This window comes from Episyrphus balteatus, chromosome 4, assembly GCF_945859705.1.
Source record: "Episyrphus balteatus chromosome 4, idEpiBalt1.1, whole genome shotgun sequence".
NCBI classification, from domain to species: Eukaryota; Metazoa; Arthropoda; class Insecta; order Diptera; family Syrphidae; genus Episyrphus; species Episyrphus balteatus.
Genome location: NC_079137.1, coordinates 27314480 through 27334539, shown reverse-complemented (window position 1 = coordinate 27334539; position 20060 = coordinate 27314480). Strand labels below are relative to the sequence as shown.

The window sequence follows — 20060 nt, the reverse complement described above, 5'->3', positions numbered from 1 at the left end:
TCCAAGCAGAAATTCTGGCGATTAAGGAGGTTCTCTCTTGGCTCAGAGAAAACGTAATATCCAACACGGATATTCGGATCTTCTCGGACAGTCAAGCAGCCATTAAATCTCTTGCCTCTGTCTCTACAAACTCAATCACGGTCCTCGACTGTCAAACATCTCTAAGGGAGATGTCTGAGCAGTTTAACATTCACCTCGTATGGGTGCCGGGACATAGAGACATCCCAGGCAACTGCAGGGCAGACGAACTTGCCAAACTAGGAACAATTACTCCTCTTCAACCAGAAAGGAACAATATAGGAACACCTATCGCTACATGCAAACTTATGCTAAAGCAGGACGCTTTAAAGAAAACCAACCTCAGATGGACTCAGAGTAATACTTGCCTAGCTACTAAACAAATATGGCCTTGTATAGACTTGAAACGTTCAAAGGGTTTGTTAAATTTAAACAGAATGCATATTAGCTGCACCATAGGTGTCCTTACAGGACACTGTCTAATAGGTAGACACGCAAAAAGAATGGGCGTGTTCTCTAACGATTTCTGCAGAAGTTGCATGGATGAAGAAGAAGAGGAAACTGTTCAACATCTTCTGTGCACCTGCCCTGCTCTATCTAATAGAAGAAAACTCTATCTAGGAGAATTCTTCTACGATTACACTAGTGATCTAGTGAAAACGGACGTTAAAAGTCTATCTTCATTCATAAGAAGCACCGAGTGGTTCGGCTAGTGAGTCCCAACTTGCTAGTCTTTTGTGGTATCACAATGGATCCATAAGGGTCTAAGTGTGTCGGGTAATTTGCCTGACAGCCACTACTACCTAACCTAACCTAACCCTAGAAATTACTTTTTTGTTCATTATTGTTTTCTTCATAAGAATAAATTTATAAAACACTATGGTTATAGTACATTTATCGAAGAAAATAGGCCTCAAAGTCAAAAATTATCATGGGTAGAAAAAATGAATACTATTTAAAAATTAATATGTGAGCAAATAAAAAAATATGATAACATTTCTTAAATGCAGTTAAAAAGAGTAGCATTTCTTCTAAAAATCAAGACATTAATAAAGTTTCTAATATAAGTATGTACATACATTAATTAATTTTTCCCATACATACATTAATTAATTTTTCCCAGACCCCATTTAATAAAATCTATGTAACTTTCCCGTACTTAAGTGCCATTACTCTACGCCCTTTTTGCTTAGCATAACTACCTACCTATAAAAAGAAACAAAATCATCAACAAACTAAAGCTTACGATCAGAATTTAAATCATATAGGTACCAAATCCTGAAAATCAAAACATCAAAACAAAAAAATCCTACATATCACACAAGCAAGCAACAAGGTCAAAAATGAAAATACGCACAACACACCCAAAATCTCATGAACATGAAAACTTTGTATATCTATTGATATGCAAAGATGAAAATTCATATACAAAGACCACACGACAAAAAAATATTCATAAGCACACATTAGGTGTGTTTTTTATTACAACCGGTCTTAACTGGACAAAAAAAACGCAGTCTGGGCTAAGCAACTTACATGTTAAATACAACAACACCTTAGCCTCTTGGGCTTAGTTGTTTAGCCCGGAGATTTCTCTGGGCTTAACTCTTTGAAGAGTTTTAAATCTGTGCTACCAAACTAATTTTTTCATAAATTGTTTAGAATTTGTTAAAAAACGTGAAAATTCACGTTTGGAAGGACAAAATGTATTAAAATAGTTTTGCTAGCATACATTTTTGTATCTCTTTGTAAAACATACAAGAAAAATACAAGAAAATGACTAAAGCGAAAAATATGACAACTCTAAATTTTTGTTTTGTCTGCTGTTTTCGGAACATTCAATATACAGTGCTGCCAAGATTTCAGGTTAAGCCCCGAGGCGTTTTTTTTGTCCAGTTAACACCGGTGGTAATAAAAAACACACCTATTACCTGCTAGCAAGTGACAGTATTTTGTCTTTTTCTTCTTCCTTCTACTTCTTATAACAAAACAAAAACCTTAGCAGCAACTACCTAGTAAGAAACCAGGGGCGTATACAGGTTTGCTTCTTGGGGGGGGTCATGCCAATTTTTTTTTTTTTTTTTTTCAAAAGTTTTGATATCAGGCATAAACCTGAAAATGGGCTGTTTGAATTATTAAACATTAAAATTTGTGCGTCTTGCATTTCGAATCGAAAAGTTCCGAATGTAGTTCTAAAAATAACCAAACAAAAACGGTATGAGATTCGTTTAAGTTTAGCGTTAAGTTTTAAAGCCTAGAACGAAATTTTTCGTCGGTCTCCACGAGGACAACGAAATGCTTGCGAAATCTGGACCGAAAAATACTCAAAAATTGCAAAACATAAATGAAAAAAAAGCAAACACGCATCGCAGAAAGACATGCAATGACAAAATGAACAACAAAAACTAACAAAAAAACTCAAAATGTCATTTTTCCACACACAATGAATGTCTCCGGCAATTGTTTGTGTGCGAAAAAGTAGTTTAGACTTTCAATTTCGTTGTGCCGAACAGCGTACAGCGTACTACAGAACGAAAAGTTGAACAAAATTTTTGGTTTACCATTTCGTTGTTTCATTTTTGTATGGGATTTTTCGTTTCTTATCAGCAGCGTACTAGGCTTTAATTTTGACAAATTGAGGCTATCCTCTCCTTAAAATAAAATGTACTGTACGAGTACTTCGATTGAATAATTTGCCTTAAAACAACTGTTCATTGTTTTCCGCTAGCCCAGAAAGTTAAAATAAAAATCGTTTTTACTTAATAACAGTTTTAACTTTTAAATTAAAAGTCTTCCTAACCTCAGGCAAACGAATCGCAAAGTTTTGTAAAAAAAAAATGGATTGAAAATATATTTTTTTTTTAATTTTGTTTTAAAATTGTATGGGAATTTAAAATACCTCTATTAAAATAGTAAAGACAAAAAAAATTATTTTGGCGATATTTTGGAATTCGTCCGTTTTCAGGTATTAATCAGCGGTTTAAAAAACATTCAGTTGTCTTTATTAGATTAAGCCCTGCTTTTTCAATCGTCAGATAGACTATCAGAAGAATAAATAGCCCAGGGAAATTAGTAATTTAAATCGCATTTTTCGCGGGACAAAATTTTTTTCATGGAATGTGTTCGGGTGGTTGTCCTTATCATAAAAGTCAATTTGTTGGGAAAATTGGAGGTTGGGAACAGCCGCCATCTTGGAAAAGAGATTGGTAGCGTTTTTATTGAATAGCTCCATTGTTATTCATTTTAACAGAAAATGACAAAGGTAGGACTTATTAACAATAAAATTATCTAAACAATGATATACAAAACAATTCCGTGAGTTGATTAAATAAAATTTTATAGTTGGTCAAAGTGCGGGTTTGTTTCGCAAGGTTGGGACAAAATGACATTTTTTCATATATCTGACGAACTTTTGATTTGTTTGGATAATTCTTCAAGAATGAATTATAGTACTTATAATTACCTATAAAATGAGCCCACAATCGTTATTGTAACCATCGTATTGTAGAAGTAATCTAACTCCGAAACTCTCCATGTACTAGTCAAAAGTGAGAAAAAAGCTAGTTTTTTGCTAGTAGGCCGAGAAAATTTTGGGAGTAGAGGTATAACCAAAATATAAGTACGCAGTTTTGTTGCCATACTCGTGTTAATGTCGATTTCAAAGGTCAGACAACTCTAATTTTGGGCTTTATACGGTTTTTGGGGGGTTAAATAACGTAAGGTTTCTAGTTAACGTGAATGGGCTAAATTTATACTATTTGAAATTATAAATATACAAGCTGATTCCCTATTATTTTTCCTAAATCTAGACACCCCAATCTTGAGGATGTGACCAATAGAACTCAAGATATAAGCCGTTTATACGATTATGTTTTAGAGGCTTTTTTGTTTCGATTTTTGTTTGTTTATTTGAATTGAAAAGCCTGATATGGTTAGTTAAAAAACCTTACATCGTGAGTTCTATTAACCCCATAGCCGAGATTAAGGTGTCCAGATTTAGGAAAAATAATAGAGCATCAGCTTGTATATTTATAATTTCAAATAGTATAAATTTAGCCCATTCACGTTAACTGGAAAACTTACGTTATTTAACCCCCCAAAAACCGTATAAAGCCCAAAATTAGAGTTGTCAGACCTTTGAAATCGACATTAACACGAGTATGGCAGCAAAACTGCGTACTTATATTTTGGTTATACCTCTACTCCTAAAATTTTCTCGGCCTACTAGCAAAAAACTAGCTTTTTTCTCACTTTTGACTAGTACATGGAGAGTTTCGGAGTTAGATTACTTCTACAATACGATGGTTACAATAACGATTGTGGGCTCATTTTATAGGTAATTATAAGTACTATAATTCATTCTTGAAGAATTATCCAAACAAATCAAAAGTTCGTCAGATATATGAAAAAATGTCATTTTGTCCCAACCTTGCGAAACAAACCCGCACTTTGACCAACTATAAAATTTTATTTAATCAACTCACGGAATTGTTTTGTATATCATTGTTTAGATAATTTTATTGTTAATAAGTCCTACCTTTGTCATTTTCTGTTAAAATGAATAACAATGGAGCTATTCAATAAAAACGCTACCAATCTCTTTTCCAAGATGGCGGCTGTTCCCAACCTCCAATTTTCCCAACAAATTGACTTTTATGATAAGGACAACCACCCGAACACATTCCATGAAAAAAATTTTGTCCCGCGAAAAATGCGATTTCATGCCCATATTTTGACTAATTGCCCTGAGCTAAAATGTCACTATAAAAAAAAACTTTTATTCCTAGGAATAAGCTCTAACTAAGGTTTATCTAACTATTCAAAAAATTAGCCCTAAGTGATATTTAATAATAATATTTAAATTGCCTTAGATAATGTTGCTTCTATAATTGGCTGGCCATTGATGATTAACAAATCGATAGTTGCTTCAAAAAATGCAACAGATCTAGCAAATTTAGTATGTACAAAATACTGTCATATTCTGTAAGCAAACAAAATTCACCAAATTTTATCAGACGAATGTATTGAACTTCAACATTGCAATAAACTAAAAAGATTTGAGAAATGATATCCTTCTTTAACATTTTGCCGATGACGAATTTTATCAACAGAATTGACCTCCACACAGCAAGGCCACAGAAAGCTTCCCTATTTAAAACATATTTTATTCACTTCATCATATAAAAAAATAGAAGAAATGGATGCTTCTTTTATTTGCTGGTAAGCAGTGTCTTGCCCTTAAGATATTATTTTTGTGTACCTACCAGATTCAATTTCTTTTAAAAAGCTTTGAATATAATAGGTACGTATCCGGATTTTGTTTCCATACAAAACTCTACAGCACAGCTCAACTAATATTATCGAACGAATCAAAATAATCCTAATCCAGCATAGCGTTCGCTTAAAATATGACCACATCCCCTAAATATGGTAAAATAGTTTGTTTGAATACCAAAAACTTTTTTTACTTTTAATTTTCGTTCATGTTCTAAAATTTCAACATTTTGAAAATAACACCGGCACACAAAATAAAAAAAGTGTCATGTACCAGGAACCAGACCTATCTTTCTATATATTTTTTTGGGGCACGCTGAATCCGAATTTCAAGTCCGTTTGACCCTGTCGCCCTCCAGTTTTGAGTAAAATGCAAAAAACTCAAAAAAAGGAAGTTTTTTGCCTTTTTTGGGGTCTTTTTTACATTTTTCTCAAAACTGGAGGGTGACCGGGCAAAACGGACTTAAAATTCGGATTCAGCAGGTCCAAAAACATATAGAAAGATGGGTCTTGTTCCTGGTACATACAACTTTTTTTTTGGTGTGCTGGCACTGTCGCGAAATGTCGCTTTCATCCCCGGCACACAAAAAAAAAGTTCCATGTACCAGGAACCAGATATATCTTTCTATATGTTTTTGGACCCGCTGAATTCGAATTTTAAGTCCGTTTTGCCCGGTCACCCTCCAGTTTTGAGAAAAATGCAAAAAACTCCAAAAAAGTCATAAAAATCCAAACAAAATGCAGTCACAGCTCAAAACTGGAGGGTGACCGGGCCAAACGGACCGGATTCAGCGTGCCTAAAAACATATAGAAACATAGGTCTGGTTCCTGGTACATGACACTTTTTTTATTTTGTGTGCCGGTGTAATCTTACTCAAGAGATTTCAGTATCACATAAAAAATTCTTTTTTAAGTTCTGAGTTCTTGGGGGGGGTCATGACCCCGTGACCCCCCCCTTGTATACGCCGTTGTAAGAAACAGTTTAATATCTTTATTTCCACCTACTAGCTACTACTCAAAAGTCAAAACAAAAACAAAATAGCTGTCATTTTATTATTCTTTATTTTCCTATTCCTTATTTTCTCTTTCTTTGTCGAATCCTTCCCCGTTTTTTGCTTCTCGTTCCAACTTGGCTTCTCCTTCTTTCTGTGCAGATTTCAACAAAATTGCTAGAAAAAATGATTCTTTTCCAGACATTGGGATGGCGCTAGTAAATTTTAGGTTCGTGAGAGTACTATGAAAATTTATATACAAAGATAAGTACCTATTGAGTAAGTAATGTACTGAGTAAGTTAGACCCGAATCGAAACTTAAGCATTTTAGTTCTACATAAATCCTTATGTGACAGTTTACGCAGAGGAAAAAGTAGAGAATAAGAGTTTATGTTCAACATAAATTATTTAAGTTTCGATTCAGCAAAGGGCCCTTAGCTTTTTGTTTGTATATTTGAGTGTTTTGTGTGTAGGCATTACCTTAAAGACGCTAAAAAGATAAAAAACATAGGAAAAGGCAAAAAAAAGGCAAAAAATAGGCAAAAAAAAGGCAAAATAAAATACATATATTTGGGACGAGGGGGATGTGAAACGTGTTTGTTTTTAATCTATAATGTCGTACGATTGAGCAAGAAAAAAAGGCAAATTCCACAACATCCTATCCCTGCTAATGACGAATCATGCATGATATTGGATGAATCTCTTAGCAAGCTGAGTGACCGCATAATTTCTCAATTATTTCTAAATTTTGTCGAAAAGAGGATTACCGACAAAATTGATAACGAGATAGTAGCCTTGAAAACTGTAATTAGTGACGTAGAAAACCGTATGACGAATCTCGAATCAAAACAAAATGAAATCGATGAACTCAAATTACAAAACCAGATGCTTAACGAGACTATTACACAACAACAAAACTCTATTGATCTCCTCACCACTCGCTTAAATCAAAACGAAGAAAAACAGCAAACCACCGAAATCATGAGTGATGCCTTACTGCACGGCATTCCAATGTTACCAAACGAATGTCTTCGAACAATATTTAACACAATGTGCTCTAATTTGGGATTAATGCCACCAAGTCTCAAACACATATCACGTCTTAGAAAGCAATCATCTGCTCATCCGCCAATTTTAATTAAATTTTTTACACCTACGAATGGCCCACTTTTATTGCGTAGCTTTGACAGTGGACAGCTTTACAAAGACTATGAAAATTCTCCTGTGTTCTTACATGAATGTCTAACCGTAAAAAACCGCTCCCTTTTATATCATGCACTCAAACTGAAACGTGAGAAGAAATTACTTTCTGTTTTCACTATTCGAGGGCTTGTTTATGTTAAGAAGTACCGCTTGGGAGATGCCGTTTTGATCAATGATACTCTGGATTCTGGAATTGAAAAACATTGCCACAACAACGCATACGATAAAACACGAACAGAATAAGGAGAAACAAGATGTCGAGCTATAATTACACTGGTCAACAAAATTGAACTTTTTTTTTGCCACAAGAACCAAGATATACTTTTCTATAGGTTTTTGATATGCTGAACTCGAATCTGAAGTCAAAAAAATTTGATTGGCCTCCGTTTTTGAGATATTACCGTTATAAAATGCTGAAAAACGTCATTTCGGCTGTTTTCTAGCTTCTGATTTTAAAATTGGTAATTCATTATAAACAAATTTGTACCTGTGATTATAAAAACAAATATTCTTCTTTCAGAAACTGTTTAAATTTTCCCAATATCTCTTTTATTGCTCGAGATATCTTAAATTTCAGTTAGTAAGCCAAAGAGAAACTAAATTTAATCTAAAGTTTAAGTCCCTGGTCATAAAATTTTTGCCACAAGAACCAAAACATACTTTTCTACAGGTTTTTGGGTCGCTTAACTCGAATCCGCAATCAGAAAAATTTTATTAGCTTCCGTTCTTGAAATATAACCGTTACAAAAAAACCTTTTTTTGCATTTTATAACGGTAATATTTCACGAACGGAGGCCAATAGAATTTTTCTGATTGCGGATTCGAGTTCAGCAACCCAAAAAACTTTAGAAAAGTATATTTTGGTTCTTGTGGCAAAAAAAGTTTAATTTGTTTGGCCAGTGCTATTTCTGAGTCAAAGACCATTCCTTAAATTTTAAATATCTCGGGCAGTAAAAGAGATATCGGAAAGATTTAAACATTTTTTGGAAGAATAAAACCAGTTCTTATAGATACCGTTACAATATTTTTTTCATAATGAATTACCCCACATAAAAACATAACCTCGAAAACAGCCAAAATTACGTTTTTCGGCATTTTCTAACGGTAATATTTCAAAAACAGAGGCCAATAAACATTTTCTGACTTCAGATTCGAGTTCAGCATATCAAAAACATATAGAAAAGTATATTTTGGTTGTTGTGGCAAAAAGCTTGTTGACCAGTGTTATTGTTTGTTTACCTTTTTTTTTGAATTATTATTTAATTAACTTTTTATTTATGAATTTTAATATTTTTTATTTTGAGTTAAATATTATTTATCTTATTTTTCATATTTTTGCATTATTTAAACTTCAATTATTATTATTTAATTTCATCACAGTGTCTTTGAAGAGGGAAGTTTGTTTCTATACAAGCAGTGTTGCCAATAGTGCAGATTTATCTGCATTTTGCAGATTTTCACCACATTCCCAGACTTTTGAGAACCATAAATCTGCAGTGCAGATTTTATCTGCAACTGAAACTTAACGTTTCAATAACAAAAATAGGTTTCATTTCAAAAAATCCAGTAAAATGGTATAGTTATTTAACTTTAGTTTTCAAATCAGCTGGAATTTGTTCATAACGTTCTATATTTTTCCTTCTTGACTTCTTGATTTCATTTTCTAAAATTCAAATTGTAACAAAACTCAGTATGATTTTGATTTTATAGAGGATAAAGCTTAACGACTTATTAACACTTCCATTGTTCCAGGGAAGAAGCTATTGATACAAATTTAACAATTTCAGCGAGAAAAATTAGTCTTGACATTAATTTTAGCTGACACCTGTTCGCAATTTTTTTCAAATCGTGTCTCCCATATTTTAAAAAATCTGCATTGCAGATTTTTTTTCATTGTTTCTGCAGATTTTTCAAAATATTTTAATGGCAACACTGTATACAAGTATTATATTTCGGTTGTGCAGTATGAGAATTCTATGGTCGGGGGTTATCTCATTAGAAAATATTTTCTTTACTGATGATTGATTCTAGCGAGTTAAATTTGGATTCCATAGTTCTTGAAAGTAACAGTATTATGCGTTCTATGTTAAATGTTTTGGCAAATCGGTTTTCGGGACTGCAAGTGTGTCATATTAATGCACAGAGTCTTTTTTGTAAGCTGGATGAGTTTCGATATCTTTTTGAAAATTCTAAAGTTGATGTCATATGCATCTCTGAATCATGGTTTTCCGAGCAAATCAACGATTCTGTGTATTCTGTAAATGGGTTTAGTCTTTTTAGAGCTGATAGAATAGGCCGAGTTGGAGGAGGGGTGGCCATTTATGTTCGTGATAATATCAAATGTAAAATTGTAGAAAGATCACCTATCGGCTCTCCTATCGATTACCTTTTTATAGAAATAAAATGCTCTTCTCAAAAAGTTCTTTTAGGAGCGGTTTATCGTCCTAATAATAACATTGACATAACGCCGCTGACTTCGAAACTTGATGAACTGTCATTTGTATCGTCACTCGTTATTTTAGTGGGTGATTTCAATTGTAACGTTCTTAAAGATTCAAGTCTTGTTGAATATATGAGAAGCTTCAACCTTTTCCCAGTAAATACATTAATTCCTACTCATTTTTCCAAAAGTAGTAGTACATATTGTTTTCTATGGAATTAATATTTGATAAATTGTATTTAAATTGAACAAAATATTCTTTATTAAAAATGAACGAACAATATTGAAAAAGATTTGAATTGAGAATAAAAAGTTTTCTAAAACAAGTTTTGATACAAACATAAAAACATTCTCAGTTTAAACAAACATAAACAAAGTATAAAGTATGTTAAAGTATAAATGAACATTAAACATAATTAATTGACTTCAACACTTTCCCTTGTTAATTAATTTTTAACATTTCAAAACAAACCCATTTCGCTGCATAACAGTTTCAGTCTTGGACACGGAAGGGGTTTAGTCATGATATCTACAACTTGTTTTTCTGTTGAAATCTGTTGGATTTCGATTTCTCCTTCGGTTACTTTTTCTCTAATGAAAAAGTGTTTCGTGGCGATGTGTTTAGTTCTTCTGTGGAATTCTGGGTTTTGAGCCAATCGTACAGCTGCAGAATTGTCCACTTGAAGAACTGGAATCTGTTTCAATTTGACTATTCCTTTGAATAATCTGCATAGCCAAATTATTTCTTTCGCTGCTTCATTCGCTGCAACGATCTCAGCTTCAGTTGTTGATGTTGCAACCATGGCCTGTCTTTGGCTGAGCCAGGAAATAGCTCCACCTGCGTGAGTTATAACAACACCAGAAGTTGAACGCCCAGTGCTTTGGCATCCCACCAAAATCAGCATCACTATAACATTTTAGGATTCTGGTTTTGTCATCTTTCTTGTATTCAATCCCTAAATCCAAAGTTCCAGCCATATACCTGAACACTCTTTTGACTCTAGATACATCTTTTTGGATGGATTCTCTAAGGTTCTTGACAAAAATCCTACTTTGTATGCTAGATCTGGTCTGGTTCCTAGAATTAAATACATCAGTGCACCAACTGCTTGTCTATACGGAAAATTGTGATTTTCATCATCTACTTTCCCTGTTTTTGAAGTTTCAGAAATTTTCACAATTGGTGTAGAAATTGACTTGCATTCAGAAAACTGAAAACGATCGAGGATTTTTCTTGCGTGTGCTTTTTGGCTGACTTTTATTCTTTCTTCATTCTGTTCTATTTCTAGTCCCAAAAAGAACGTCGCTTTCTTCGATGTGATCTTAAATTCGGTTTTCAATTCTTCGATGAATTTCTCTAATTCGTATTGATCAGTTGAACCAACCAGCCCATCATCTACATACAGCACAAGAACAAGTTTCTTTCCGTTTCTTTCCCTCATATATAAACAAGGATCAGCGTCACTAACTCTGAAGCCTAGTTTAGATATGAAACTTCCGAAACGCTTGTTCCAGCACCTAGAGGATTGTTTAAGACCATATAAACTTTTCATTAGTCTGCATACCTTATCGGTTCCATCTTCGTATCCAGCTGGCTTTTTCATGTATATGACTTCTTCTAAATCACCGTACAAGAAAGCTGTTGAAACATCAAACTGAATAAGGTGCATCTTTTCGCTAGCAGCTATACTCAGAACTGATCTTATAGTCCCCATCTTTGCTACTGGGCTGAAAGTTTGACAATAATCGATACCTTCTCGTTGGTTAAATCCCTTGGCCACTAGTCTTGCTTTGTATTTGTCAATGCTGCCAATGCTTATTCTAAATTTATTCTAAATCTCGGATTGAAAGTACATAGGTGAAAATCTTGGATTTAGGATAGGTGAGCCCAAATCCGTGATTTAGTGAAGAAGATTTGGAATAATTCTCGGGATTTATTCTAAATCTGTTTAGTTTAATCTCGGTTTTAGGGCAGGTGGAAACGTATTGTTAGCTAAAAGCTGATGTATTTTCACAGATGAACATTTCTCTGTAGGCTTTAAAAAGGAGGTGCCATTGTGAAACTCAAAATAAATTAAACAACGGTTGAGTTGCCTTCGTTCTTCATTATGGAATATCTTTAAAATTCGGGACGTCTTCGTCTTTTAAAAAGAATAGTACATTTGCGGAAGTCAAATATATTTAACGATGATTAGGAGCACCTCTGTGCTCTGTCCTTCAGACAGGAAGGCAAAATAAATAGAACAACGATTGGCCATTGGGGCGCCATCGTTCTGCATAAAGAATATCGCAAAAATTCGAACAGCTTTATTGTAGAAATCCTTATTTTAGTCTGAAAGTTTAAAAAAAATAATAAATAAATAAATTAATTATTTAAATTATTTACCAACAAGTCCAGCCACGGTAAAATAAAAAATTGAAAGATTTCTAAGAAAAAGTTTTGGTTTTTTATTAATTTCTCGAAAACAACAAGACAAAAAAGCTTTACCTATTAAAAAACTAGTTAAAATACGAAATTTTTGACTTTACACGTTATTATAGATGTAACCGTTGATTTGTACGTACTTTTTTTTAGATCTCCCCTCCTGGAGAGGGGTAGACTCCCAATACAAATTTTTTCTTGTCTTGGCCCCACCTACATTTCCTAGCTTTTCGAAAAACTCCTCCTAAATCATCCTGTATATAAAGACGTGAAATATTAAAGTTTTTGACATTTCATTATTTCATTATTGGATCGCACCTCACAACAAAAGCGATTTTAGAAAATTCAATCAGAAAACGTATTGGGCCATATTCATAGTAGGTAATGGTTAAACTTAAACAGGAATTTATACAATGCGATTAAAATGGGATAATAATGAGTTTTTCTTTAAAGCAGCTTCTTATAAAGTCTCCATTGTATTTAAGAGCTTAAACACTTATTTTTAAATGGCAAACCACTTTTTAATTTCATCACATAAATAAACCGACTTGAAATCTCAAAATATAAAGATTTTCTAACTTAATTAAATGGATTCTTTTAAATTAAAACATTCAAGAAACTAAGAAGATTTGTACGCTTATTTTAATCAAAAATCCTGTAACAAAGTCATCAAAAGTCCTATGTTTAACAGGGTCGTACCATTTATTAACTGCATCAAAATACAAAATCTAAGATAAAACTGCTTACGAAACTATTAACATCTAATAAATCATTAATTAAACGGAATGGAATAGGTAATAAAAGCGGTTTTGCGGTTTAGATAAAAAGACTGACCTAAGGGTATACTTATAGCAATATACAAAATCCAACAAGAGAGAACCCATACGACTTTGTGACTTCCAAATTATGTTTCAATAATTTCTCTAGCCATGGCCATGGCTCTAACATGTGAAGTCATAAAATCATTGATCAAACTTCGGGGAACGTCATTTGTTAATCTGATGCCAGCATCTTCAGACGTTCGATTAGAAAGTATTCCACGGTTTTTTTAAGATAAACCACAATTTTATAGTTAAAACAATAATTAAAATACGCGCTAAAATGGTGAAAAGTAAGTGAGTTTGTAGATAAAGTTAAATTGCAACTTAAAATTGCTTCCTATAATTTGATTTGTAATTTTAGTTACATTTGACGAAAGTGAAAGCCTCATTGTAATTTTAGCTTTGAATGAAAAAAAGGTTGTATGAAAGAACCCAACTTTCTTTGAAAATGATTTTGCTGGCCAACCGAAAAAAATTGAATTTAAAATATCGTGACATGGTCGTGGATGATTAATATGATTTAAATTTCATGCCGAAATGAAAACCCGTTATTTATGTTAAGTTAATTTGAAAGCGGATTGATTACGTTTTGATCTTATGTATTGTTGTTAGAAATATCATAATCAAATTGATATTCGATTGAGACCGAATAATAATAATTCGTATGTAGAGTAACAGGTGATCTGTTTTTGTGAAATAATCACATAATATGTGAAAAAAGTATATTGTAATGTCGTTCAGTGAATAAAATAAAAGTTGTTAATTGTTGCAACGCTGATGACGAAACCTAAGGTGAACTAGTAAACAAGAAATTATGAAAAAGTTTTGGCTTACATTCAAACAGAGTATACGAATGTAGACAAAAAAGAACTAATTTTGTTTAGGGTATGAAACTGAACTTTTCGGGTTTGCAAGGTTAGACGTAGATATACATTATATGCACAGTACATACCTACCTATTTAAAAATTGATCTTGTTTTGCGCACAAAGTCTAAGAGACATTGGGGCGTATTCATAGTCACTGTTTCAGCTCCTTTTAAGAAAATTTCGAGTTTATCCCATTTTAATTGCATTGGATTAAGTTAAACAACAAATATGAATAATGGCACATTCACCTTAAAAAAAAAAACGTTTTCGTATAAAAAGAGGAAAGAAAACATAGAAAATGTGTAAGCTATTATTGATGGATTTTTTATTTTTTAAATGTTTGTTTGAAAAAATATATTTTTAAAGTTCAAAAGAATGAATTTTTAAATAACATTTACTAACTAATCGAAATCAAGGTATTATAAGCCTCTAAATTGGGCCACGCCTCAAAACTATTTTTATTTATTTGTACCTCTGGCTTCTCTTCAATGTCGAATAAAAAAATTTATTTGTACCTGTTCTTTACAATTTTATGAAAGGTTGAATTCTTAGCCAAGTTATACTCTGAGATAATTATTACGCTTTTATAAACAATTTGAATTCATGTTTTTTTTTAATTCTACCAACTTTATTTATTCTTATCTCAATTTATATTCGCAAAAATGGTTATCTCTTTCTAATTCAGTCATTTCATTATTTATGTTTTATGTAAAATGGGTTTTCAATATACTTTCCTACACAAAACACAACCCCCTGCTATACAAATCGTTTTTTTAGTGATCAAATGTAAAAGTTCTTGTGATTTAAATTCAAAAGCTATAGATATGGACGATCATAAAAAAATGAAAAAAAAAAAAAAAAAAAAAATTCAAATGGAAATTCGTTATCAACAGCAGATTTTATTGTAGGAGGTATAACGAAAAATGGGTTACATGTACATGTACATATGTTTAGGTATTAGCGTCCCGATAAAGAATTCAAAAGTCTGGCAGGTTTATTTCACGGCATTCTATGGTTTATGGGGAGTTAAAAAATGCATTTTCCGGTTTTGTGTCAGTTATATAAAAAAATAAATGAATATTGTGGCACGAAATGTCATACATGCGACGCCCCTTAAAGGAGCAATGCCTAGTGACTTACAACTCTCAACCATTCTTGTGTGCGTGTAATTAATTTTTAAGAATAGAAGGGACCTACAGTTGTTGATTAAAGAAAAATCTAGTTTCAACTAAATCAATCATGTTAGAAAGAATATTGCTTCCCCACTTCATTCAGTTTTAGTTCGGAAAATAGAAAATGTAACACACTATAAGTTTAAAGTCACTCTGTTCACACCCGGTTATATTTAATCAATGATTTATTCAAGCCACATGTACCTAACTCACATAATACTTTCTTGCAGTTAAATTTATGTCATTTTTCGGACTTGGATTACTTGTAAGTTTTATAGTTCCTGCTGACTTTATAAGGTCAGGTTGCTCAAACTATCAGCTAAGCTCAGACTTTCCTAGACTTGAACACGTTAACAGTTTTGATGAATTTATCGTAAGATAATTTAAATAAACATTTAGAAAAATTTAAATTAGCAGTTTTTTTTTAGGATCAAACAGGACGTCAATACAGCAATGAGTTTGAAAAACAAATGCGAGAGACGATTTTTGTCACAAAAAAGAATCTCATTGATGTCACTAATAAAGCTTTTGAGAACGGTTTATCCACATTTGCACTTGGAATAAATCCTTTTGCTGACCGAACCTTAGTTGAGTACAGCAGACTTCATGGATCCAAAATTTCTCTTAAAGGAGAGTAAGTTGAGCCTTTGAATAAATCGATTAGTTTCTTATAACATTTTTTATTTTTTTGCAGACAAAGAGTTGGTAAACATCGAAACTATTTAAAAAAGAATTCCGTTAAAGATCTTCCTGATAATTTTGACTGGCGTGAGCTTGGAGGAGTAACATCAGCCAAATTTCAAGGAGCAGATTGTGGCAGTTGTTGGTCTTTCGCTGTGATTGGGGCCTTAGAAGGACATTTATTTAGAAAGACTGGGTTTTTGGTACCTCTTTCGGCTCAAGATTTGATAGACTGTGCGGAATCATATGGAAATAATGGTTGTGAAGGTGGCTTTCAGGAATATGGCTTTGATTACATTGTCGAACATGGAATTGCATTAGATACTCGGTATCCGTACACACAAATGGAAAACCCACAATGTCATCATAACGAGACTGGTATTGGCATTAAAATAAGGGATTATGCGAGTATTAAGCCAGGCGATGAAGAGAGAATGAAAGAAGTAATTGCAACCTTGGGACCCATAGCTTGTTCCATGCAAGCGAGTCTTAACTCTTTCCAACTCTATAAAGGCGGATTGTACACTGACGATGAGTGCAACAAGGGTGAAGTCAATCATTCTGTTGTTGTAGTGGGCTACGGCCAGGCAAATGGACGTGATTATTGGATAATAAAGAATTCTTATTCACCAAATTGGGGCGAAAACGGTTTCATGAAACTTCCTCGAAATGAGGATGGGTTCTGTGGTATAGCTTCGGAATGCAGTTATCCAGTTTTGTGATTGATGTTTAAACATTTCTTTTAGTTTTTTATGTTTAGTTTAAGTTATAAAGGCATACATATTATATAAACATTGGCTGATAGACTGTTATTTTTATTCGATAAGCTTCTGAATATGGTCTAGATGTGATAAACGAAACTTTTCCAGATGGAAAATAAGAAAAAAAAACCTGTATACAGTAGGTGTACACTAGGGAAGCGTCTTGAGTCCCCTGCGCTTTATTTCTGTTCTTGATTACCAGCTTTAAGGCAATGTGACAGGCCGAAAAATGCATCAGTTATTCTTTGCTGATAACGGAGCTATCATAAGTGAAGACTCGATATCCATTATGCATACGGGCTTAGTTTTTAAATAATTTTGTTTGATTTATTGAGTAATATCGTTTACTTTTAGTAAGCTATGTAAATATATATGCATATTTTGGATGGAAATGATAAAAAAATAATTTAAAAAATAATCATGTAGATAGGGATTAGCTTAAAAAAGAGTTAAAGAATTCATACATTTTGATAAAAAATAACATATTTAAGTATTGGACCGATCTGGTTTCTGGTAATTCTATGGGCATGAATTCCATAGAAAACGTCTTTTGGAGCGTGTCCCCTTTTGCACTTTATTTTTTATCAAAATGTATGAATTATTTAGCTTTTTTTAAGTTTATTCGTATCTACATGATAAATAAATTACCTAATGAAAAAAAAATTTTAAATAGCTTTTTCGACAAAAGATTTAAAAATACACCAACATAAACCAAAAAATCGTATTTTTTCGTTTGGGCCTAATAATATGGCAACTGTATGTTGAGTTCAAAACATTGTTCAGATTTTTCCTCCCTGACTGTTTCGCGTACTATAAGTTTTCATTAACTTTATTTCATGTATCTCAGAATTTAATGAAAGACTTTAATCTTAACTTAAAGTAAAAAGTTAAACTAAAAACATACCTATGTATGTAACTTTATTTAATATTTTAGAACTTACACATGCATTAAAACAATAACACGAAATTTTATATTATTTTATAAATATTTTTCCAACTTTAGTTCACTCTGAAGGAAAAACTCCTGATCTGGCAATTGGTTTTGCTGAATTCATTTCAATTCTCATCATTCCAGCCTCGCCCCAAGTTGATCCAAACGAATTTTGAACAAGCCAATAATTTTTCTTTGTCTTTTCGTCAATTCCATAGCCCACTACTGTTACATAAAGTGCAGCATTTCGAGTAGGTCTGGGCTGGGTATAAAGGCCTTCTTTGTAGTGCATGAATCCAAAGTTCGCTGGATTAATTTTAATTACAACAGGAGCAAAGAAATTTACGGCACTCTTAAGCATATCATCATTACCGTCTTCAATACTAGAGTAGGACCTTAAGGTTTTCCCAGCTGTCGAAGCCACTGGTAAAACACACATTCCCTGTGTTCTTGTTGGATTATTTCTATATTCACTTTCCGGGTAAAGTTTTTGATTCATTTTTGTTAAATAATCAAAAGCTGTTTGTGGTACTTGCTTGCTACAAGAGGTAGCTTCACCAGCGCAGTCAATTAAATTCTGAGCAGAAAGAAGTTCTGAATTAAGATTTCCAGATATAGATGCATAGAAGATTTGTATAGTTGTAGCAGTGGCATAGGCCCATCCCCCGTTGCATACAATTCCCTGGTTTTGAACAGGACTGGTAAATCCTTGAGCAGTATACGAAAACGAAGATTGAGGTGGTGTATTTAGAACTGTGAATGGAACTGCATTAGATTGAATGTCTGTAGTTGGAGGGAACATTCCAACGAAGTTCACAAATTTTAAATCGCTGAACTGGTTGACTTCTACTCGGTAACTTTCAATGCCTCTTTTGTAACGGTCATTGTGATTTTGGATTTCAAATTTGTTGAAGCCATAGCACAAGCGCGAAAAAGTTTCTTCAAAAAGGTCGCGATATGTTTTTCCAAATTTAGCCTAGAAATATACAATTATTTAAATGAAATCATCTTTCAAGAAACCTTACCTTATAATTATCCCATTCGGAGTCCTGGACAAAGAACCCCGATGATTTCGCAATCGCCAAAATTAGTAAAAACACCAGAAAAACTCTTCGCATTTTACTTGTATTATACGGGTTTAAGGTAACTTATGATAGAATTCATAGCAAGACTTGTGTTTTTATAAACAATTTAACATCTTTTTTTATTATCTCTGATAATAACTTAAGTTTTTAACAAATAAATGCTAGAAAATACATTATTATTTTATGACTTTTGCGAATTTCGTTTGAAACGTATAAATGTATATTATCAAATTGTTCTCAACCTTAACCTAAATTTTGTTTTGTTTCTGATTAAGAATATTTGATTTACCAATTTTATCAAAATTAGGCTAAAATTGGGTTCTCTCTCATATTTAAAATTCTTTTATTTATTTTGTTTATCGCAGACTGCATAGAAAAGTGCAAAACCATAAGTCAAAGTTGTATCTACTAAATGTTTCTATGAATGATAAAAACGTTACTCACTGATGTTATAAAATTCCATACCTAACTTTATTAAATTCAGCGGGAAAAAAAAAACGAAATGAATACACATAAGGTTGAAGTTGATTATATACTTGTACTTGCAAAGAATTTATTCTTAAAGTCAGCAAAACACATGTTAACAAATAAAGGTATATAAAGTGTAATGATGAAAGATTTATCTATAAAAAGAAAAAAGTCTCAGAAATAATTCAGGTAAACTGATTAAACTTGGCCAAAAAATTTCACATTAAACAAGGATGAGGGATCAATAGTTGTTGTCATCAGCGGTGCCAACTGAGGCATAATTATGCCTTTTAGGTATTGTTTCATTGGCTTAAGCATCTTTTTAATATTTTGATTCACAAAACCTTTTTTCATCTAAAAATCGTGTATAATTTTTGAAGAATTTTGTTTCCAATTTGCTCATACTAGTCATAAATTCTAATCTAGCTAGGTCGAACATAACTCTTATGTTTTACTTAGTTTATTCTAAGGCCCATTTGGTGAAACGGAACTTAAATCTTTATGTGAAACATAAACCCATAAGTTCTACATAATCGTTTGCACGAACTTCAATTCGTGTCATAAATTCCTCTAAGTTTAACATAACTTAGGGGCAAGAAATAGTAGAACATAAGGATTTTAGATTCTACATGAAAATTTGTATTGAGAAAAAAGCCATAATATCCCTTAAAAATGATTTTATTTATAAAATTAACATCAGTTATTAACTTAAAATGGTAAACTCACTTTAATAATTGTTAACCATGGTACAATTGGTCGCATAAATGTTTTTAGAAATATTTGTCAATTTTCTGTGGTGCAGGGTCATAAGCCCACGTGCCAAAAGTTCATAATGGACTACTAACTCACTTGGGTGGGTTATAAGTCCAGAAATAAATTATGGACTTACAACCTACCCAAGGGTGTCAGAAACCCACAAAAAAGT

The 20060-nt window shown here is 32.6% G+C and overlaps 2 protein-coding genes across 2 annotated transcripts; one reads left to right on the top strand and one right to left on the bottom strand.

The window, feature by feature from the left end:
* The first annotated feature begins 15263 nt into the window (after positions 1 to 15263).
* LOC129918876 (procathepsin L) lies at positions 15264 to 16710 on the top strand. Its single transcript, XM_055999623.1, has 3 exons — positions 15264 to 15582; positions 15638 to 15843; positions 15904 to 16710. Exons 1-3 carry the CDS (start codon positions 15448 to 15450, stop codon positions 16610 to 16612), a joined length of 1050 nt encoding a protein of 349 aa, XP_055855598.1. The 5' UTR covers positions 15264 to 15447; the 3' UTR covers positions 16613 to 16710.
* An 843-nt stretch (positions 16711 to 17553) lies between these two features.
* On the bottom strand, positions 17554 to 18792 carry LOC129919089 (uncharacterized). The gene is made up of 2 exons (XM_055999923.1): positions 18608 to 18792; positions 17554 to 18558 (listed from the first exon to the last, which is right to left on the bottom strand). Exons 1-2 carry the CDS (start codon positions 18698 to 18700, stop codon positions 17656 to 17658), a joined length of 996 nt encoding a protein of 331 aa, XP_055855898.1. The 5' UTR covers positions 18701 to 18792; the 3' UTR covers positions 17554 to 17655.
* Between the last annotated feature and the right edge of the window lie 1268 nt (positions 18793 to 20060).